At 40.2% G+C, this 24,100-nt stretch overlaps 1 protein-coding gene across 1 annotated transcript; it reads right to left on the bottom strand.

The window, feature by feature from the left end:
• Positions 1-3,673: 3,673 nt before the first annotated feature.
• MAGT1 (magnesium transporter 1) lies at positions 3,674-22,296 on the bottom strand. The gene is made up of 10 exons (XM_065410757.1): positions 22,117-22,296; positions 21,156-21,325; positions 19,913-20,030; positions 17,860-18,000; positions 17,162-17,302; positions 15,896-15,985; positions 11,655-11,718; positions 8,949-9,023; positions 5,872-5,962; positions 3,674-4,052 (listed from the first exon to the last, which is right to left on the bottom strand). The coding sequence occupies exons 1-10, from the start codon at positions 22,294-22,296 to the stop codon at positions 4,037-4,039; spliced, it is 1,086 nt and encodes a 361-aa protein (XP_065266829.1). The 3' UTR covers positions 3,674-4,036.
• Between the last annotated feature and the right edge of the window lie 1,804 nt (positions 22,297-24,100).

The raw sequence follows: 24,100 nt of genomic DNA, 5'->3' as shown, positions 1-24,100 counted from the left end.
CTGCTTGGACAAATTTACCAGTTGGAACCAGATTTAAAATAATCCAGATGACTCCCTTTTTGTAGAACAATCACCTACCTTAGCACCCAAAGGGCTCCCAAAAATTGCATTCAATTACTATTATTCTAAAAGCAGTGTCTAGCATACACAAAGAATTCACTCTCAGTCATTTTTTCAAAGGAGGAAACCGGCAAGTTCTCTTCTCTGCCATACTGAGGAATTAGAGGTTTCAGAGTAGCAGCCGTGTTAGTCTGTATCCGCAAAAAGAACACTTTCATTGTCAGGTCTTGTCTACATAAACAAAAATCACTCCAGTTGTTCATTTTCCACTCAATTTCCTATTTCATTAGAGAACAAATTGCCCTCCCTCCCCTATTCTACTTCTACAATTTTTTTAACATAGTGAATTGTTCTCTTAACTGCAGCACTCCTGCTACATAAAATGCTCTCACTTTGGTTTGTGGGCACAAACTTGCTCTGTTGGCAGGAAATTTAATTTATAAGAACTCTTCCTTCAAAGCATGACTGTCTTGATCTCCTGCGGAGAGGAAAAGGTAATATGAAATGTGGCCACCGCTGTATTACACATGAGCCCCTACGTTCACTGCTGCTGCATTACCCAGAAAAAGCTATTTGATTTCTCTCCACCTCCAGAAGAGAAGTGTAGTTTTATTTTTGTTTTTTTAAAGAAGCAGAATTAAATCTTAAGACTAGAAATGCTTAGTCTGACAGTCTGGTTACATGATTTGGTAAACCCAATTTGCATAGCAGTTTACAGCCAAGCCTAATGTATTTGCCTTATGCTGTCTGCATAGTTTTACATTTACACATAGTCTGTAATTCCAAAATATTTAAAGGTATAGCTACCACAATAGCACAACTGAGGGCAACAGTCAACTCAGATCACACCACAACAGTGCTGGAATGGGAAATTTTTGCTGAGAAGACCAGCTCAGAACCCCTCATTCTTCTGAGCAGCATAATGGGATCTTTAATGTCTGCACAGAACAGACACAACCCTTTGGTCTAAAGGCACACACAGAGGAAACTGATGGGATTCAGTTGATCTAGATGAATTGAAGGGCCAAGTGGAATCTGCTAAAATTCAAACTAATGGTGCTACAGAGTGTAGGTATTTCAACCCTAACTGTTAGATCCCTAAGCAGATCTCCTTGGCACAAGACAGGGACCTTACAGGTCTTTATTAGAACACAATCTTTTTTTGCTCTATTTTAATTCACCTTGCCTTCAAGTCTATGCATTGTATTTACAGTCTTGGTAGAGAAGACAGAGAAATGTTTTACTTCTCACACCATTATCCCCATTTTATAAGTGAGGCACTCAGCCACAGAGATTAAGTGGCTTGCTAAAAGTCACAGAGCAGGAGAATCTAGATCTCTTGACTGTAAGTCCACTGCCTTAACCATAAATGCCAACCTTCCTCTCTACCCACTAAAATGGTCTGGTCCACAGGTTTCCTGCAACTGCCTGAAAGCTAGTCAGTCATATAACTATGTTCTCCTCTGAAGAGCCGATAAAATGTACCTCATGTATTTAAAACTATTACTAGAAACAAGCCTAATAACAGTTAAAGCAACAAAGATTTTACCTTCTCAGAAACAGAGTCCTACGTGGCTATGGTTTGGATAGTTTAGATATCATGACTCTAGGTTCCCAACAGTTGAAGTTCAGCAAGCTTGAAAATATCTAATGGCAGCATTCTTGGAGTATTGATGAAAAAGCAACAGCTGAAACCATTCATAATTGCATTGCAAACATCTTCAAAGTTCCAGCACTCAGTGCTAGCTTGCTTCTTCCTATACAAAATGCCATACTAGATAAGCCCAGTAGTCCATCTAGCCCAATATCCTCTCTCAGGACAGTGGCCAAATGCATCAGAGGGAATGTACAAGAAAATCCGTAAGATCAAAATAGGAGAAAACTACTCTTCTGGCTAGGAAATTCTAACACTGTCATATTTTCTGTCCTAGTCCAGTAGACCCCAGACAGTTTATCTAGTCATACAGACCTAATAGACTTTTTGTCAGCAATGTACCAGAGTGAGAAAAATTAACTTCATTTTCAAAAGGAATTGCAATTTTCTATTTTATTAATAGAATATTTTATAATGCATGTTTAAATTTCAGACACAAGAACAAGGATTAGACTGTAAAACATTTTATTGAAAGTTGTCCAAAATCCAGTCAATCATGTGATTATCTGTGCCACTAACGCTCATCATTCTGAGCTGTACAAAAACATATCTCAATATTTAAATTGAACTATTACCAAAAGACTAGATTAGTGTAGTTAAGGCACTTGAGATGTAAGTTAACGTAGCAAACTTGCATAACAGTAACATTCTAGTTTGAATGAAGTAGTTATTTCTCATGTACTCTTCAGTCTAAAGAAAACTTCCATATCCCTTGCCCCTTTGAGACAGGAAAGAGGACAGGAGGTGAGAAATTACCTATTTATAACATCCTCCATGATAAACTACCTCCAAGCATTTGTCCTGCCCTGCAGCAGGTAGCACTATCTAGTCAAGCTGCAAGAGTTCCCATTAGTACAGGTGCTGGAATTCCTAGTCATGGCCCATTCTTAAGACTATTTGGGCTGAGGCACAAGAAGTCAAGTCTCCTCCTTCTTAGGGATGGGATGGAGAAGGAAGTGTCTCAGGGGCACACTATGCTTGTGAGAAGAAATAAGAGCAGAAAATAAAGCAGAAAGGGCTACTATAAGACTAAGAGAACCTCCACTGGGATAGTAATGTTTATCCTAGGATCATACCTGTATCCCCCTGCACCCAATCTCCATAGTAAGTAAGGCTGAAGGAAACTAGAACAAGTTAAAGGAGGTGGCAAGTCACAGATCCAAGTGATAATGACTGAAAGTGCTCGCATGTCTGCTGGTTTGGCAGGATTCTGAGAATATTTTTAAACCACATTTAGGATCCCTCTGCTTTATCAGCTGAAACTGGCTATCTTTTGGGCTATTTTTCAGATTAGTTTTTCACAATCAACTATTTAGAAGGAAGAAAAGGCTAAGAACATTCCTGACTTTGGGCTATGTAGACTGGACTCACGGTGCCAGCATTTATTGCTTACAGGGGAGTTTCGGTGTTAGGCAGTCAAAGAGAGTCCTCACTGGCCAATTAGTAACAGGACAATGTGTTCAGAGGGGAAGGGCGGATTTCCTAGACCTATTAGACAGCTCAGGATAGCAGAGACTGCAACAAACTGTGGTCATTTTATTAAAAAAATATATCAGTGTCTTTTTGATGATGGGGAGTGTTGAGCATTGAGGGGAATATTAAACCACTCTAGATAACTTAATTCAAGATTCCACATGCATTCACCAGTGCTATATGTTGATAACTTCCCCTTACTCTGTGTGGGTAATCTGTTGCACTGCATTGCAGTTAAATACAAGAGATTCAAGTTGAGGAACTGTAAGATTTGCACATTTGCCACTAGAAGCTGGAGAGTATTCCAGAAAAAAGGAAGAGGTTTCCAGGTACATGCTGAATTTGGCCCCCTCATTCATGAAAGGGTATGACTCAGGCATCAAAGTTATGAAAAAAGGTAAAGGAAAAATGCCAGCGAGAGCAGCAACGGGTAGACAGGAAAGAGAACGTAATTAAAAAAAAAAAAAGGACATACACCCCCCACACCTTTGAGGGAGCAGGAAAAATGAGGCAAACAAATTATCAAACTGAATGTAAGTACTGTTTCTAGTTATTTCAAAGAAACACTAGTAGTCCATATTCTAAGCTTTGAACTCCACTAGGTTTAAAGTAAAATGGTTTAACATGATGTAAAGCTTATGAAAAAAAGACAATCTTAATATTCCATGTGACTTTCAGAGTATACTGCTTGTCATATTAAGGCACTACTCATTTTCTTTGGTTCAGTGTTTAACTATCTCATTCGCTTTAAAGAGAGGTAGCATGAACCATGCGCATTTAGCTCTTCAGTTCCATTACACGCAATTTCAGAGTTGACACCTTTCAAATGCTCCCAGCCTGTGGAATCCTTTAACTCATCAGGAAACTGCAACAAAACACAGGATATTAAAAAAAAAAAAAAAAAAAAAAAAAAAGCACTGAATCAAAGAAAGAAATATTCCATTTAGTTCTCTAGACATGTTCATTCAGAATGATTAGGGGCATATGGGAGAATGTAACATGACATGAACTGGGTATGGTACAGCTGAGGTGGAAGTAGTTGGGGAGAAGACCCTTTACAGCAAGTCCTGTAGTAACTCATATGTTACGTTGATTGGCTCTGGAGGGAACCACATCCATCCCTCCTGGGCTACAAAGTTGATTAACATACAAAGCTCATTGATGCTAGGAGAGTTAAGCTGAAAACGTGGAGGTTCTGACAGTCTCCTTCCATATCAGTCACTAGAAAGAGCAGTGATCCAACTCTGTCCATTGCTCTGGAAGCACGCCCTCATTAGTTCCAAAACACACTATGGATTTTAATAGAATTTTTTTTGAAAGAACAATTGCCCTGGCAGAGAGATGAAAATATCAGCCTATGGAAGCAAGGGCAAATCATAAACTAGCAACAGAAGAGGAGGTCAATGGGAGCTGGCTTCCTAATTCCCATTTGTACCTTTAAAATTTCCCCCCCAAAAGGATAAAATAGTTACAAATCAAAACCTGGTGTTATATAGAGTCCTATTGATTAGGACTTCAGCCAGAGGTGAAAGTAACCCGGTACGGCATACCGGCAAGAGCCAGTACGCCGTGCCGGATCACATCGGCTTCCGCGGCAGGGATTTAAAGGGCTCTGGGCTCCCCGGCGCCCGGGCTCGGACTGGGATTTAAAGGGCACGGAGCTCCGCGGCAGCCGGAGCTCCGGGCCCTTTAATTTGCCCCTGAGCCCCGAGGGCTCCCAGTCACCTCTGCAGCTGGGAGCCCTGGGTTGATTTAAAGGCCCGGGGGCTCCCAGCCACAGCCAGTGCCCCAGGACCTTTAAATCTTGAGAGGCCCTGCCTCTTCCGGATGAGGCCACGCCCCCCTCAGGACTCTGGCAGTACCGGTAAATCCTGTAAGTTACTTTCACCCCTGACTTCAGCCCCTCAAAAAGTGTACTAGATGCTCCATATAACAAATGCAGAGACACAGGCAGCTTTGAAGATCTCAACCCAAGAAATTTAGAACTCCAGGTAGAATTTGGGGTCCAAATCCCTTAAGCAGCTTTGGAAAAAAAAAACAACAACCCTCATCTCTAATGAGGTAACGATTAAGAAAGAGGTGATTTGGAAAAAAAACTAGGAAAAAAGCTTTAAGGTCATCAAATGCTTCACTCCTATTACCGAATTTATGGCGAGTAATGACAGTGTGGCATGAAAAATGTTTAATACTAAGTAATCTTTGGGTTCTTACTTACTCTATACCTGTCAGATTATAAAAAGTACCATAGCACTTTTTCTTTTGTTTTGAATAGGATAGAGGAAATAGTGACTAACTGTTGACCACAAAAGTTTCATTACTGCAATCAACTAACTTTTATGCCGCTAGTTTCACCAAAAAATGAAAAGTGTTTTCAGGACAGCATGTTTTCAGTTTTTCTTCTGAAGTGGATTTCAGGCAAAGTAGTGTTTTTTATAGTCACCCACTTTTGTCAAAAAACTATTGTGAAGGGAAACCCCAATCAGAATGAATGTAAGGTAACAGTTTATTCATTTTTAGTTACATTGTAAACCGTGCAAGTAGCACCCCTATATGGTTATAAAATCTCAATGCTTTAAATCACTGTACCTTTATTTACTATAATACTCTGTTCTAATCAATATAATATAGCCACATCAACACCTATGTATTAAAGCACAACAATTTAAGCAGCAAAAAAGCCATACCTGTATGGGTAGCCATGGTATTTAGATCTGAAGACAGAGAGCAGCCAGCTGAAGAATAATACCACCAGGCCAACACCAGCTACACACATTACTGTAGATAAGCAACAGAATGCAGAATAAAATGATCAGACAGATAAATCCACCCTGAAAACACCACTATGGATAGGGTTTTAAAAATGCTAAACAACAGCTAAATCTCCACCTGCTGCACTCAATGGGAATTTAACTATGGATGTCAACAGGAGCAGGAGCGATTGCTGAGTCCTTTTGAAAAATCCCACCCTGCGATGCTGGCAGACCAGGTGCTAGCTCTTGTCAAAGCTTTAGGCCTCAGCCGAGCACTGACAAATTCACTGCTGGAAACCAGTCTGTTTTTTCCTGTATGTTAGTATGGTTAAAATGGGTACTGAACTTACAACCAGGTGTTTAGACTTTATGAAATGCTTGCTCTGAAACTCTGAGCCTAGTCAGGAGGGATCGTCTCCTGTCCTTTAAGAAGGCCTATCTAAACTAAATGGGCCATTTTGGGACATCACAATACAAAGACTTTGGCTATGTCTATACAGCACACCGTACAACAGAGTGGCTGTGCCGCTGCAGCCGTGCTGTTGTAAGGTGCACTGTGGCCGCTCTTTATCTCCCAGCGACAAAATAAAACCACCCCCAATGAGGGGCGGTAGCTCTGTCGACAGGAGTGCGGCTCCCGACGATGAAACTCTGTCCACAGCAGCACTTTTTGTCGCTAAAATTTGTCGTTCGGGGGGTGGGGAGGGTGTTTTTTCCACACCTGAGTGACAAAAATTTTAGCGACAAAAGTGCAATGTAGACATAGCCTTTATTAATTGCTCCTTCCATCCTTGAAGAAGCTATATGCAAAAGGGCTCGTCCCATCAGCTTGAATTTGGGAAGGAAATACAAATAGCTGACAAGAAAATTTTTCATCTCTTTTGCTGTTTGGACTCTCACAGGGCCAGAGCTATGAAATAGAAGCAGAGATCTGCAGGGTCAACCTGGGTTAGTCCTAAAAAGACATTCAGAGCTGACAGATTACAACAACTCTGTCACCTTTTGAAACCATACACTGCAACTCATTTGTTTATATGTGTTTGCCTGCTTTAACCTTGTAATAACGCTCTCATTTCTCTGCTTAGTTAATAAATCCTTAGATCGTTTACTATAGGATTGGCTACAAGCACGGTCTTTGGTGTGAGATATAAAGGTACAAATTGACTTGGGTAGGTGAAAGGTCCTTTGGCTCTAGCAGTAACCTGAATATTTTTTGATCTTTGGTGTATAGCAACCACCTATCACTAAGTCCAGCTCGCCTGGTGGCAAGATAGACTGGAATGCCCAATGTGACTGTGACTCCCTGGTAAGACTTATAGTGCTTGAGGAGTTCACACTTGTTACTGGGTTTGTGAAATCTAATTATAGAACATACAACCAGTTTGGGGTCTTTGCCCTGCTTCTTGACAATCTGCCCTGAGGTTGGCACTCATGGTAGCGAGCCACTCCAGACAGTGTGACGCACCCTATATTGATAATACAGATCCAGTATAGAAAAGCAAGCCCCTCCATCTCTTTTAATTAGCAAATACTACATAGCACTTATAAAAGTCCATATAACCCAGAGTGCCTTTTTTTCCCTTTCTTGCACCTCACTAAGCTCCTCCAAATGCTTCTGTAGAAACATAAAGTTCACCTCTTTCAGGATATACTATGCACAGTAGTACAACTGCGTAGAGGAAAGCATCTCTCTCTCTCTCTCACACACGTTGTGGAAGAGCAGAATAGGGGAAGGTAATTCCATCCCTAGGTTGGGAAGTAGCAGGGCAAAGGAGACAAAGGCTGGTGTCAATAACTCCCTGCTCCCATCCACAGGGACAAGTGTGCAGGGGGAGTTTGAGCAGAATTAACTGTTGCAGATAAATGAGAGGAGCTAGTGCACGGCCAAATAAGAGTTCTTGCACATTATAATATAGAAGGTTGTGGTTGGGTCAACGTATACTTTTCTGCTGAACCAACCGTCATGAACCGTAGAGAAGGAAATGTGCAAAACATTTCTATAAAACAGACAACACAGACCATATACAAGCATTTTAAAAAAACTAAAGTTGACAGTGTCCCTTTAAGAAGCAGCCCACAAATGAGTGTTTGAGAACCTCTGTGATAAACCATAACTGCCACAATCTATTGGGTCAATAATCTGTGAACTGACAATAGACTGAAAGAACATTAGTCGGCTGAGTTACACAAACCAAATGTATATAATGTTACTTGAGGTGTACATGCATTATCAGGTACTAAAATAGATCTGTGGAATGTGACAAGGTAAAGGCACCGCAGTGTGTAAAGGATTAGCAGGTCGCTGCCTGTTACATTGCTATTCAGGATGAAGTATAAACGGAAGGGGAAGGTGAGTCAAAGAAGAAAGCTGTATCTTCTCCCTTCCTGGTTGGTTAAAGCAAGGAAAGCCTCTGAGGAAATATTGCCCAGAGTTTTCCAGCTGATTTGCTCTGTGTTTCATGATAATTTTGTGCATAACAAACAAACAAATAAACCCTGAGGAAAGGGCTTTAAAAGGACTAAGGTCTGGAGCTTTATGTCCATTTCTTGGATGATGACTTATCTGGATTTTTAGTTAAAGGCCATCTTATAAGATCAAATATATATTTGATAACCTGGAGCGACCCTAGTGCTCATCCCTCCGTTATGAGTTTAGTAGTTGAGCTTTTATTTTTTAGTAGTCTCTCACAGAGAAACGAGACAATAGTTCAACACTATCTTGCTTCTCTCCTCTGTGCTCCAAGTCCACTCCAACAATTGTATGAATAAAAGATGGAATGTGAAATAACTTTGAATTTTATTGTTTTGCTAGATTTCAACACTGAAGGAAGAATTAAATGCAGAGAACCTAAACACCTTGGGGAAAAACAACAACAACAAAAAACGAGCTAATAAGAGTGCCAGCACTGCAGTAAACCATCACACTGGAAACGTTTCCTGAATGCATCTTCCCTTGATGGAGATTCAATTAAGCAACAAAACGCACTGCTTGGATTAAAAGTAGTACTTACTTTTTCTTTTCCCCACATCCATATCAGAAGTAGCAGCTTCATGCAGGAGTACCATTCCTAAAGTAACACCACCATCTGCAAAAGCTGTTTAAGGCTAAACTGACAGACACCATGTATTTATTTTTAAATTTAATAAATCCATTCAATCATAATCACATACATGGCACATACAAAACTTATTCGAAAGATTAAAGACTCCCCAGCCAAGATAGACACTGTAGAAAAATTACAACTAACATGCAGTAATGGTAATATTATTCCAGGAAACACAGAAGAGCAAAAACCAGGAACATGTCAGGGATCTGTTTAAATGCACTAGCTACAAATCATAATTAGACTAAGCGAGCTTGCAAAAAATAGCACTTTTCCTCAAAAAGAGGGAGGTATGAATTAAGACCTTGCCTCTAATTCATATTGCTCTACCTTGTTCACCTTCCCATTCCTGATGAGAAGTGATTCTCAAAAGCTTGTCCATGTTATTTTAACTTCTGTTGGTCTAACAAGATGATAGTTAATATATTTCTCAGTTGTTGTTTAATTTGACAGATACCAGGCACAAACAGCAAAGTCTGGACTTTTCTGTTTTCAGTTTGAACTATTATTCACCAGTAAAGATATTGCTAAAATTAAGTCAGAATTTATAAGCTGGTTATGCTGTATTTGACCATAAGGAGATCTGACATAGTGAAACTCTATACACAACAAAACAGAATGCAAGCCCTACATAGTTTAATTGCATTGTAATATGTACATTTCAGGCCTAATCCTGCTCCCACTGAAAAAGAAAGGGTTTTTATCATTGACTTCAATGGGAGCAATATAGACCCTTCAATTCCAGTTGAAATGACTCTTCAGTTAGTGAAGCTACATGAAAAAAATGACTTAATTATTAAACGATTCTACCAAATTGTGCCTTTTTTGAAGAGCTGTAATTATTGGAAAATTTGGTAGGTACATGGGGGGAGTGGAGACACACAGACACACAAAATGAGAGCACTTTAAAGCCCCCAATTTGTTTTAACATCTTGTCATTGCAATCTGCCCGACACCTCTTGATAGGTGGAATTTGACTAGATTCAGAACCAACAGAAGAGAGTAATAATAGCTAAAAAAAGGAAAGAAATTCCCTCTGCCCCAAAACTGGTCTTTATGGCAACACTTTTGCCTAAGAAAGCATCTCCCACGCTGTTCAATAAATGCACTGAAATTTGGAAACCCTTTCAAAACACAGAGTCACAAAACTCTATCACCAGCTTAAAACAATCAGAATAAATCAAAAGTGCAGTGAAAGAAAACAAAGCTTCCTGGTGCTTTCTATGAAACTTAACATTAATTTCTTCATTCACCTGAATTGACAAGTTATATTGTGGCTACACTGTAATATTGTAAAGAGACAAAAGACTAAGCCTGTCATTTACTGAAATAAAGAGAGACTCGGGGCTGGGGGTGGGGGAAAAGAAAAATAATTCACACAAGACCCATTTTGGAGCCTGATGAAACCGGATACCAGCTGAGAATTACAAGGGCAACTGTAGTTTTTTGTTTTAGTTTTAAAAACTAAGAATGTGAAACAATGAGAAAGTTGATACAAAACTTAAAATCGCATTATTTATATAATGTGTACCTCCAAAATGCTTAGCAGAATTAAACAAAAAAACGGAAAGGAATTGGGGGTGGGTGGGTAGAAAAAAGGTAGACTGCATTTTCAGATGAGAAGAGAGCTTGAGGTGGAGACACCCTAGAAAGTCTGCTCCAAATGGCAACAGCTAAAATAGAGAGGCTCACGCACCAGTGACCTTACTACGGGAAAGGGAAAGGGAAGTGAATGTTGTACTAGATCTTGAAATGATCCAGTAGATGTGGAGCCGGTGCACTAGCTTGATATTATAGTACATTTTCTGCTCTTTGTACTTTGAAAATGCAGACAGGGGTATCTGAAGAGCAGGGACTTTGAGGCTGTAGAGAAGGTTGTTGCTATAGAAAAGGTGAGGAGACAAAACACCTGGACGAAGATTTCAGTAAGGAGATAAGGTAGTGGCATACAGAAGTGATGTGTAGGTAGGAATTGGTGGATTTACAGAAACACAAAAGATCCTTGTGGAGGAAAGTTCAGAAACAAGGACAACTAAGGTTACCAACAGTGGAAGGAAAAAAATTGCACATCTGAGCTGAGGAAAAATAGGAGAGAGGAGTTGAATTGGAAGATACTGAATTGGAAGAAAAACTTTAAAAACATAGGTTGAAGGCAGTGGTGACAAAGCTGTAAGTTTACTCTGTCAAGACAGAAAACAAAAGGTGTGAAACATTAGCATAATAGCTAAGGTTAAGAGAATAATAGGAGAACTTAGAAGTGTGCAGTGGCCCATGAACTAAGCATCTATGTCTTAGTACAGAGGAAAGAATCCACCACCAGAGAGAGAAAGAATGATGAGTTCTGCTTCCACCTACCTATTGCCAGACACCAACACAGGCTGTCTCAAAGAATGCAGTGGTCCACAGCTTCATTTAAGGACATACTGAGTCCCAGGAGAAAGAGAAGAGAACGATAGTAACCTAATCCCGTTGAACTGACAGATTGTGGGCATAAGGAAATGTTGGCTGTTGGCATATTATAAAAGGCACTACTCCTGTAGTGAAGGGAGAAGGTATAGGTTTGGCAGAAAATTAAATTGCCATCAGATGTGTATATTTCATTATAAAGGATACTAAACAGTAGAACAATGTGTGTTTCAGCCACAAATTGGGCTTGGCTGCTTCCATGGATATAGTTCTGTAAAAGACAAAATTCAATTAAGAAAGAAACTTCGGAGCAGAGTTTACAGTAATTAGTAATGGATATAAAACTTGGGGCTAGATTCTGTGTTCTCTCTCTCAGGAACAGAGCACAGAAAAGGTGTCCCAGGAGCAGTGGGGACAAAAGTGGTTTTATGCAACCTTTGCACCATCCAGATACACCTCTACCCCGATAGAATGCTGTCCTCGGGAGTCAAAAAAAATCGTACGTTATAGGTGAAACTGCGTTATATCGAACTTGCTTTGATCTGCCGGAGTGCGCAGCCCGGCCCCCCCACAGCACTGCTTTACCGCGTTATATCCAAATTCATGTTATGTCGGGTCACGTTATATCGGGGTAGAGGCGTATTGGGCTGCTGCAAGGCCAAAAGCATCCTTCAAGTGTATGGTAGAGCATAGCCCCAAGGCTCTTAACTTACAGAAGTGTTACCTGGCCTGCCCTGCTGCCCAGATTCCCTTTAGTGCAGTGTGGAATACTACAAGCATGCCTTCTCCTGCCCTTGCCCCCCACCACCCTCCACCCCCATGATGAGTTCTCTTCCTCTCCCTGTTTGCTGGGTACTGTGAAGAGGAGTAGCATAAACTCACATACACCACACCCCTATGTGATGAGAATTCTCCTCCAGCACCTTATGGGCCCTACATGTTGGGCCCCAGAATCAAGCACTTAAGGTCTTTCCAGGATAAAAAAGGGAAATAAAGAAACCAAAAGAAAGTTACCAATGGGAAAAGTTAAGAACAGAATGAAGAATAAAGCTAAAGTCTAAACAAAAATATTTTTTTAATTATGTTGAAAAAAATATCTGCCACATGTGCCCTTGAGAACGAGATAAACAGAAAGCAATAGCAAAACACAGGAAATGCTGATAAGAAAAATATTAAAAATGAAAAGTATTTTCACTCAATGTGGCTTAGACAATAAAATATTAAGCATGGTTTGTTTGTTTTTAAAAGGTTGCAAACTGAATAGGTTAACAAACAGTTTAGACTACATGGAGAATAAAATTTTACTGCTAGTCAGTTACATTTGGAAAGCTTTGCGTATGTGGGGTTATGTTAGATCCCAGCACAACAACATTTTTGACAGCAGCTCAGCAATACTTTATAACACTCAGAGAATTAAAAAGGAACATGGTTTGAAAGCGTATGTGTCTGTCTAGGTAAAGATCAAGATATGCTGCAGAAATATTTTCACATTTTACTCACAGGTTAGTTGAAAGATCTGTGAAGCAGCATTCATTTCAGTGTCAATATCTGGGGCACAGGCATCTCAAGAGATGTCATACGCCCAGTACAACTGAGAAGCACTTGAGGTGCATCTTGCCTATCTGATATGCAAGGCAGAACTGAAGAGGACAAGACAGGCTAATATAACTTTTTAATGAGTCATAGGATTAAATTCTTATAAAATTCAGTAAAACATCACCAAAAAGAACAAAAGCATGTCTGAATACATACAAATAGAAATAATGGTTTTACATACTAGCTACTGGGTATGTGGGGGAGGTGAGGAGAGAAGAGCAGTTGTACATGTTAAAAAAAAAAAAAAAGGAAGGCCAGGTTCTGGGAGGCAATAAAACTGTTTAACACAGAGAACCTGAAAGCAGCAGAAGAAAGCTGCTTAAAAGTCCAACTGCTGTCACTTCTCCCACTGCCCGGACATGTGTTAGTTTCATTTTTTAAGATGTGTGTATGGAAGTGACAGAGTAGAGCAGCGGAGGGCACATGAAAGATGGAATTAAAATGTATGGAGTCGAAACAAAAAAAGAAGGGATTGAGATAAAAAGTAGATTAAAAAAACCAATTTGGTTAAAATAATGTACCCCCACAGTCTAAGCAGAGTGCAACTGTTGCGCTTCCTCTAAAATAGATTAGTAACAAGAATATATTCTGGAAGAAAGCGGTTAGCACAATATCTATAAAATGTAATTTCAAGTTTGGAAGTAGAAAATAAAACAGGTATCATTTCTGACTCACCAAACATGTAACACGATAATTGGTACTTATCTACCCTAAATACGTATATACTCGATCATAAGCCGGTTCATTTATAAGCCGACCCCCCAAGATGGATAAGTAAAAATGGAAATTTTTTATGACCCGTTCATAAGCTGACCCTATAATTCAGCGGTCAGCAAACTTTGGCTCCTGGGCCATCAGGATAAGCCGCTGGCGGGCCGAGATGGTTTGTTTACCTCGAGCATCTGCAGGCACGGAGGTAAACCTAAGTAAACAAAGTGTCCTGGCGCGCCAGCTGCTTACCCTGACAGGCCGGGACAGCAACTGGTGGGGATTTTTTTTTTGGGGGGGGGGGAAAGAAGCTGGGGTCAGGGGAGTAACCCCTGTGACCACCCCCCACATGACCCCACCCCTAGCCCAGGACCCCCACACTCTCCTCATCCCATCCCGTCCCATCTTATCTGGGGAGGGCCAGGGGAGGATGTCTCTGGCCTGGCTGGAGCTGCTCCGGCAGGCTGGGCAATGCAGCTGCAGCACTGCTCCGGCGGGCCAGACCGGGTGGCGTGGCCGCAGCATGTTCCAGCAGGCTGGGCCGGGTGGCATGGCCACAGCGTGCTCCGGTAAGCCGGGCGGCGTAGCCACAGCCTGCTCTGGGGGTGGGGCCGAGCGGCACGGCTGCAGCCTGCCAGCCCCGGAGCTGCAGCTGCTTCGGAGGCTGGGGGGAGAGCAGCATGGCCAGAATCGAAGAGACTCTGGCCCCGCCACTTCCCTTCTGGCTCCGCTGGCTGTGCTGCCTCTCCTTGCTCCCTCTGTTGGGGGGAGGGGCTGTGTCCCACCTCTCCCTCTCTATACCCGTTCATAAGCCGACCCCCGTCTCTGGTGCTTCCCTTTTTTACTAAAAAAATTCAGCTTATAAACGAGTATATACGGTAATTCTTTTTTGTATCTTCACTTAGCTTTTGATATGTCTACAGCGACAAACGGAAGCCTCCTCTTAAAATGCAGCATACTTGAAACTAAGAAGTCCCTCAGCATTTAAAAAATAAAATAAAAATAGAACTATAGACAACGTAGTGCCCTCTTATGAATTGGCTTTCCCTGCTCTTAATACAGGGTTCTGTCTAGACCATTCCCTTTTTAGTATTAGCTATTACGTGCAATCTAGTCATGAATTAGAGTGAATTATCATAACGAGTTGAGCATGGCATGTGATCTGGCTGGTCAAAATGATCTTTCTTAGTCTGATTAGTGACTACATTTCTAGTTTTATTTTTATGTATTTTATTGCACACAAAAGAAACAGCTACAAAAGACAAAACACTTAAACCAGACATTAAGCAGCCTTTGTTCTTGGGTCATAGGGTTAATACCAGGTTTCAGAGTAGCAGCCGTGTTAGTCTGTATCCGCAAAAATAACAGGAGTACTTGTGGCACCTTAGAGACTAACAAATTTATTAGAGCATAAGCTTTCGTGGGCTACAACCCACTTCTTCGGTATGCATCCGAAGAAGTGGGTTGTAGCCCACGAAAGCTTATGCTCTAATAAATTTGTTAGTCTCTAAGGTGCCACAAGTACTCCTGTTATTTTTAGGGTTAATACCACCATTCTTGTGGCATTGATGCTAAATTATAAGGCACTACAGCAAATAGCAGTCTGGTTGTAATGAAATTCAAACCAATTAGTATATACTGTCACATTTACTCTATGTTCTGTAAGTACTAACAACTATGTAGTAAACTTGATTGGCAAATTCTGACTTCATTGCTTTGTGATAACATCCAAAATATTAATCACAATCCATGGATTTAGAGGACCCACATCTGGCCCTATCATTCTTTTGGCTAAGAAACGGTCATGTTTCCTCCTCCTTCTTAGCCAAAAGAGTGATAGGACCAGATGTGGGTCCCTCTAAATCCATGCTGGAGCCCTGAGGAGCTTTCTGTTCACACATCTTACTCTCAAGGCCCTTCTTTCATGATTCCTATACTTCTGGCAAAGGATAGATAGGTATTCCTTCTAAGCCAGTTAATACAACTCCTCAAATTTGCCCATTGACTGCTCTAGAGCTCCTTCTATAGTATTCCTACTCTTGCTGACTCAGGAAGCGAGAAATCAGAAACAAAACTTGCATCCTGGATTTTGTGTTTTTTAACATGGATCTTTTCACTGTAATCCTACAAAGATAAAGACTTACCACTTGTCCTGTATGGGGATTCTTATGAGCATATGGTGGCCCTCTGATATGGTTCCACATTTGGCCTGATGTCATTGCTAGCACAAAACACTAGAAAGGAAGAAAGGAACAACATAAGACAAATTAGTATGGACCTCATATGTGTCTCTATTCAGTTTTCATCTTTGCAATTCACTTCACCCCGGAATGTACAGATGTTGATGTTGCCTTGTACTATTCATAGCACAGCATCTATTATTTATTGATAATGTTTTCTCACGGTTTGAACTGAAAAGCTTGCAATCAAGTAGTACTACCAGACAACCAAGAAGGAAAGATACATGACCCTCATCTTCACTTTAACCAAAAGTATGGACTTTTCCTTCCAGAAGTCATGTCTTTCAAAAATCATCTGCACTTAAACCTGAAAGTCTGTGGCACAAATAACCCTTTATGTAAAATATTAATGCTGTAGTAATATAATCTGCATTACACTGAACTCTTGGTCCCAGTACTTCTGGATTTTGCCATTATGATCAAAAGACTCTTTACAGTGACTACGTTCTAGCCAAGATGTCCTCTCTTCTTAGAAGAACAATAAGCTCACATTTCAAGGAACATTGGATTTGCCAAACTAGATCAGACCACTGTCCCATCAAATCTGGTATCAACTAATAGCTAATAAAACCACACCAAAGCCATATAGCAGGAAAAAGTTTCTTTTCGATCTTCTGAATGCTATCAACATATGTCCTGATATATAACGTTTGACTGACTGTATCTTGAATAACTTCAAACACTGTTGGTCATAAAATTATTCAGCCCTTTTTATAAATCCAGCACCTGTACCAATACTTAGGACTTTGAGCTGCAATTCCAGAGGCCAAATAGCAAATGTTTGAGTCTAAAGCCTGTATTTTAATATCCTGAAAAATGAGTTTTACTGAAATAGACTAGGGATAATCAGATCACTATAAACTGGGTAAAAAACTCATTTTAAATAAAATTCACACTAATAATGAGTGTGGAGGGATGTGGCATGTGGTCTGGCCTCATCTGTTTGGTTACAAATGCTCTCCTAAATTGCTCATGTTCAGCTTACACTGACCTCAGTGGGAGAATCTGGTTTATAATAAGCCCAGTTGAAGGAAAAAGGTTATTTGTTTCACCACTAAATAGTTTTCCACACAGGAGAGGTAACAAAGCAAATGCAATATTTCCTTCCCTTTAAATTCAATCTGGATCAAGTTGAAACAGGGAGAGGTTAAAAAAAGTAATTTTGCTTACCAAAGCAGCAAAAGCCCAGCCAGTTTTGTTATAGAGAAAATCCAGGTTGCTTCTCCGTAAGTAGACAAGGCCACCAATGACTGCCAGCAGCAGACCCAACATCAAGGGACCAGCATAATTTGGGGGTCTTATCACTCGAATCTATGGAAGCACAAAAGGTTATGTTAAAAAAATTCTTTTTTAAAAAAAAACATGATGAATATGGAGAAATAAAACCATACCAACGTACAAAATACGCCAACTTAATATTTCTTTAATAATTTTAACTGTAGTTCAGAAATTAATACTTTTTCTCTTTTGTTTCAATAATACATACTATGGAGCAAAATCTGTTAGGCCATATTTAATATTCTGCCTGTGATAATAATAAAACAGCTTTATTTTCATAGAGGTGGATGCTTCTACTGGTGGGTGAATCCACATAAGTTTGTAAAGTGATTTGGAAATATTCTAGATGGAGAGCATTAAATTAATGTAATATATTATAATGTGGCATGTAAAAAAAGTTCCCGGTTTTTAAAATATACTTAATCTATAAAGCTCAGCTAGACACAACGGGGCTTAGGACCTGCTTTGAATAGTGTCACTGAGTAGCCAATTAGAATATTTTTCCTTAACCATATTGTATAGCTGGCAAACAGACTCTCCACAGCTAGATTTACATCACAGGAAGGAAATGAAAGTCTATCTGTACTTACATTGACATCAGTCCTATCAGCTATCCAGCGAGCAAGCTGCTCGGCCGCAAAACCTCGCACCTGCAGCTCATATGTGTCACCCCTTTTAGGTTTCCCTTTAGCTGGGAAGTTAATGAAGGTTGGAGCTGAATTCATGTTTAGCTGCATTAAAAAGATTAATAAATAAAAGTAGAAGTGAAGCATCAAGAATTAAGTAATTTAGCCATTTAAACTTTTCTTATTTTATTGCAAGATTATCATTCATATTTTGTCCTGGTGCTTATGCACATAATTAAACAAAAGGGCTATTCATAAAATAGATCTAATGGGTATTTCAACAAAAAATGGTTTAGTAGCTTGAATGCTTTTTTCTCATAAAATGGTCTAGGATATGGAAAAATCCATGACACAAAATTATGTATACAGTACATTAGTCAGGCACATTCTTCTTGGATGCTCCATACTTTCTTCTCTCTTCAGTATCCAGAATGTCCTGAGACACCCACAATTATTTGATACCCAATGCTAGCAATAATACACATCTCAGAAAGCAGTTTGAGATTGGTTATTCTCCCATTAGGTTTAACACAGCACTATTTAATTTCTACTATAATCAATATTCTCATGTCTTCAGTACTCACGTCTGTGGTTGGCAAAGAACTCAAAGAAGGCTGGACAGTTAATACATGTACCTGAAATCTGCTGATAATTGAGAAAGCTCCTGAGAGTTGTCTATATGGTCAAGTACTATTCTTGCCCTTGCTCATAAAGGAAGGTTTTTTGAGTCTTTGTATACAAGTATATCTATAAAGAAATCTATATAGTAGTATCTAGAGGAAACATGTATTGGCATCAAAAGATAATCACATACATCTTAATGAATATTGATGAGCCTTCTTTTATTGTGTTCTAGCATATTCCTATAGTGAAGCAGCTATTTCTGTCATAAAAGACCTGCATAAAGTTTCCAACAGCAAGGCTTCACCAAGATTTCATCATGAGCCCAAACCTTAGACAGGGTGTGTAAACATTTCAGTGGTTCTGGACTGAATTATGCTTTTAGACTGAAACAATCATGGCACTCAAAGCTTGGCAAATCAGCTACAAAATCTGATTTTCCTTTTGAGTTGCTTCAACGATGAAACTGAAATCACAGGTTTGTAAAGATCCAACTGTAAATCTCCAAGATCAAGATTTGATAATTCTCTGAAAACAAATTAACACAAACATAATGTACATTCTGGATCAAGTACTATCCTGAATAATAACTTGTATGATTGAGCTGCACAGGTTCCAAGTAACTTGAAAGAATGCAAGGAGGGTGGCGTTTCTAGTTTCTTCTGATGATTTTGCACTTCTTTCAAAAACAGATTGTGTGTCTTAAGAGACAGACCACAGATTGTTTGCCTATAACTAACATAGACTTTTATTTTTAGGAAAAAATGAAGTAAGTGGACATTTTAAAGAGTAATTTACTGTGCATTCCTAGTAACTTGTCACATTTCTGAAAATCAGATAGACATGAAAATATTTTCAGTTAGTTAAAAAAAAAAAAATCAGTTTTCTGACACTCCTCCTTTAAATGGGACACCGAGTTTCTTAAAAATACCTTTATAAGAAATTAAAGGTTCTTCCGTCCCCCACTGCTTTTAGCGTTAGAAGTCTTTTGCAAACTGACAAACATTTACATTAGTTCCAGTATTTTATAAGTCATTGTAATTCCATTATATTACACTGAATGGCATTACAGGAGTTAGACATAAAAGACCTAATCAGGTCATCCAGTCTATCACTCATGCCCATTCAGCACTGTTCCCTGCATATTATTAGTAGTTTGGCCTATTAGTGCTACTGTCACATTAGCAAACAAATCTTGCATATTTCTCATGGATTGGAGGACTGTTGCGGTTTAAAAAAAAAAAAAATCTCTGCAATTTTTATTTTGCAGCTGTTTCGTTACAGATTGGCCAGCATCCCTCATTATGGTAATACTGTACCATATCTTCTGAATTGTAGATTTCTTTATCACTCCCCCCCAACTAAAAATCACTTTAAAAAATGAAAAATAGATTACCATCTGAAATACATCTGAGCCTTCATCAAAATCCACCATGGCAAAAAAAACCTTATTGGTAAATGCACTGGAGTATCGCCAGGAGTTTGCCAGAATCTGGTATTCTTCATCAGCTTGCCTGAAAAAACATATAAAACCAGATGGTATATTCATGAGAGTATGTCAAAAACAGAGGGACCTATGAACATACTTCCAGCTCTAACATCTCACTGGAAGTAACACATCTCCCATCCCCACCAAAACTCTTTTTAAGTTAAGATTTTAAAACTAACAAGACATGTCATGCTTCACTGCTCATTCATACTGTTTTCAGCACTGGGCACATGGAGTTTTTTGTTTTTAAGATTGGGGGCAGATCTTCTGGACTGGTCAAGCTGCACTGGGCCCACAATTGGGAGGCAGGGTACATGCAAAGCTGATGCTCAAGGCTGTTCTTCATTGTGCACAGCTGCCTGTGCTCCAAGGTGCTGTTGTGACAGCTGAGGATCATCAGAATGCAGCAGAATTCAAGGTGTGCCCTCTTCCCCCAGCATGCTGTACATGGAGGTGACCCAGAGATTCCCCAGACTAGCCATTAAAGCCTTCTTCAGAGTCCCTTTATATCTCTGGAGCAATGCAAAGTGCCAGAAGCAGAACCCAGGATCTGATACAGTATAAATGTAAATAAATACTCTAGATATGAGCAAAATCTCAAACTACAAGGCTCAACAGCAAACGCTAAAAAAAAAGTGTTCAGCCATTCACCCAAAAAGATTAATGTTAACCCTTTCATTTGTCCAAAAGCTTCCCTTTTTCATACTGCACAGCTGCAATTATTGCAGCACAGAGATCAATACAGTTAATGTGACTTTAGATGATCTGTGGATCTGCATATATAAGAGACTGCATTAGAAAAATATTACTACAGTTTATTGTATCTTAGTCTCTCCCACTCTGAATGAAACTGCTCAAATTCAAGAAAAAAGTACGGCAAAGTAGGAGGGTAAAACTTTTACCCACTCAGAACATATGGCACTTTTTACAGTAATCATTAAATTTAAGTATCAGAGGGGTAGCCATGTTAGTCTGGATCTGTAAAAAGCGACAAAGAGTCCTGTGGCACCTTATAGATAACAGACGTAGTCTGACGAGGTGGGTATTCACCCATGAAAGCTTATGCTCCAATACGTCTGTTAGTCTATAAGATGCCACAGGACTCTTTGTCATTAAATTGAAGTTCTTTAGAATTTAATTAAGTCCATACTTGCACACGGCACATTGTCTGTGAGGCTGAAGAGCAGTGAACATCACAACCACTGAGTAATTTCTTGGTGGTGCCTTTACAAGGCGACGAAACTTGTCTCCGTTCATTCGGATAACGGCTCTTTTGCTGGCCCACTCCATCAGCTGGCTAACTTTTTCAGATAAAACCATCTAAAAAATAAAGTAAAAAATGTTTATTTTAAAAACTGGACTGAACATTAAAGAGAGTCTTGTCTTTTGATACTCTGAACCGTTAACAGTCTCATGATGACATTTCAACAAGATGACTGAAATCCAAAAGAAAGCAAGACACACATTATGTGGTCAGGTTGAGAGAGTCCGCAGTTCTTTATTACAACAATGTTCAATGGGAGTTCTGAGTGTTCAGTACTTCCAAAAAATCAAGTCAAAAGCCAATGATCAGGCATTAATGTACCAAGAAAACAGATCCTAATATTGTCCAGTAATGCTAAGCAAGCCTATTGATTTAAATTAAATTATAGATTAGTTTTGGATCACTTCTTGTAACTGAAGAACATTACCTTGTTCAAAAAATAACTGCTCAGTTGCAATGATTTCTCTATTCCAGATACTGTCAATAGGCTCCATTCTCTTTAGCTAATCCAGACAAACCCATACACAAGTAGTGCAATCGTTTTCACGTATAAAAATACTTATCTGCATGTAAGCTTGGACACATCTTAGTGACAGCAACTAAGCAAGGGCCACAATTCTTCCCTACCGATGACCACAGATGACCCCTCCTCAGGCAGGGCCCGGCTCCCCACACTACCCCCCCTCCGGGCGGAGGTCGCTCCACAGGCGGGGGCCCGGCTCCCCAAGGCTGGGCAGCCCAAGGACATGGCCGGGCGGAAGGTAGCCGGGCAGACTATGGCCCCTATAGCTCCGGGGATCCCGGGCTGGTTTCTCCCTCAGCCCAGCTGGCGGCGGAGGGCCCTCACCTCCTTCCTCTTCTGCCCTGCAGCCCAGGGTCCCTCGCAGGCCATGAGCACCACCAAGACTCCCAACATCAGCACTCGCAACGCCGCCATGTCCGCTCCTTCCACCGGCACCCGCCGCCTATTGGCCCAGCGGCTACTCAAGCACTTGCTCACGAGCAAGACTGACAGGCTACTTCCCATTCACATCCTTGGCTCAGGCTCGTTTTCTATTGGTCTAACGTCCTCATCCGTCAGCCAATCATAACGAGGCAAGCTGTTGTAGTTCCATTGGCTGTTTGATGAATTGGGAGGAGTCGGTTCGGAGGGCAAGGGAGCGGAACTAGCAGTCGGATACGGTGTAATAGGGACCGCAGGGTACAGAGGGGAGCTAGGCTGGGCCGGGTGTTGGAGTGGGATGAGTTGGGGCGGCAGCAGCACCATGGCAGTTAAATAGTTGGAGTAAGGACAGCATTACAGACAGGGCACAGGGCAGCATCAGCAGCGCAGAGGGGGTGCCTCATGGTACCGAGGTGTCCAGTCTTGCTTGCACATTATTCTAGGTGCTATCTCAGCAATTATTTCTCTGGGAGTCTCACCTGCAGCTCGCATTGCACGGATAGTCTTTTCCTGTCCTATCACATTGTAAATGTGAATCTTAATTTGCTATCCTCGTGAAGCACCCCAGGATTGCATTTTCAGCATTACTGAGGACTAACAAGGACTTCTCTTCAGCTAAAAGTCCGTTTTCCAGATTGCTTTCCTTGGCTTCCATTTTTCTGAGCACGATCCATTACGTCACTGGTTCTCCATTTCCAACTTTCAACTGTTTGCCCCTGAAATTGTTACAATATTAACTACTAACCATGTGCTTCAACGTCTATGAAAAGTCCATGAGATCGGAAGGCACCGACCCTCTGAAGGAGGATGGGTCTGTTAATACACAGAAGACACTTTATACATTTATATTCGGTTAGACACAGGATAGCGGGAGCAACCAACAGGATGGCTGGATGCCGCTGAAGAAATAGAGCATGCCGGGAATATTATAATTAGGAAAATAATCTTATTAGTAGATCCTCAAATACCCAAGCATACCCTTCTCATGCAGCTACACAATCCTATATTCCTATTCTGTGGTATTTATTTTAAAGTATCATCTTGATCCGTCAAGTTTTATTTCTTTTATGCTGTAATACTTTGTGCAGATTTGGGCCCTCGTGCTGTAACTGGGTCTTCCTAAGAAGACTCTTGCACGCAAGTGGAGCCTCGTTGACCTAAAACAAAGCAGCTTCTCGATCTGTGATCTTGATGGATCATAAAAACTGTCTGGAATATATCAGACATATATCAGTATAGCTATAATAGATCAATATCGATAACATACATAGTTATACACAAATAGAGATTTACGTTATACATACAGGAATGTATGTTCTTTCTGTAAAGACAGGCACTATCATATCTATATCTATAGCAAGCTAGCAATATCAAGAAAGATGGAATGGACTTCCACACCTATATCTTTCTATGTATGATATAGGTATGGATTTAAATTCTATCTTTCTCGAAATATTCTTACTGAGAGATTTTAAATCGGTAGCCATTACATATGCAAGAGTTTACGGTGATGTCAGTATTTAAATATGTTCTTTATACTTATTATATGCACCCGTTTGTATAGATATAAACTGTGATCTTTCAATCACATAACTACATGTTTAATTTTACTCATATGCACATATATTTGGAAAATCAGAGCCACGGGGATTTTACATTATTAAGATCGACACATCAGTGATCAAGTTAGATCATTCCCATGAATCAGTTAAGGATATCTCTGAATATATAATGTAAATCCGTGTCTTTATTTAGTAATTTTTATAATGTAAGTCCCTATTTAATAGGCGCCACAATCTATATTTATATGGTGTAAATTTCTGTGTGCGTGAGCTGAGGTGATCCCTACCCTGCCGTGTAGTAAAACGCTTCCTCCGGTGCTTATTAC

The sequence above is a fragment of the Emys orbicularis genome, chromosome 9 (assembly GCF_028017835.1).
Source record: "Emys orbicularis isolate rEmyOrb1 chromosome 9, rEmyOrb1.hap1, whole genome shotgun sequence".
NCBI classification, from domain to species: Eukaryota; Metazoa; Chordata; order Testudines; family Emydidae; genus Emys; species Emys orbicularis.
Note: the sequence above shows the minus strand (reverse complement) of the source record. Positions and strands in the feature narration are given on the sequence as shown.

Excerpts from the sequence above, each read along its gene's own strand:
- MAGT1 (XM_065410757.1), bottom strand. The coding sequence starts at position 22,296 with ATGGGAAGTAGCCTGTCAGTCTTGCTCGTGAGCAAGTGCTTGAGTAGC. Across the intron at positions 15,986-17,161 it reads GCTGGGCTTTTGCTGCTTTG|TGTTTTGTGCTAGCAATGAC; the intron begins GTAAGCAAAATT and ends CTTCCTTTCTAG. Across the intron at positions 5,963-8,948 it reads GGATGTGGGGAAAAGAAAAA|TAATGTGTGTAGCTGGTGTT; the intron begins GTAAGTACTACT and ends GCTTATCTACAG.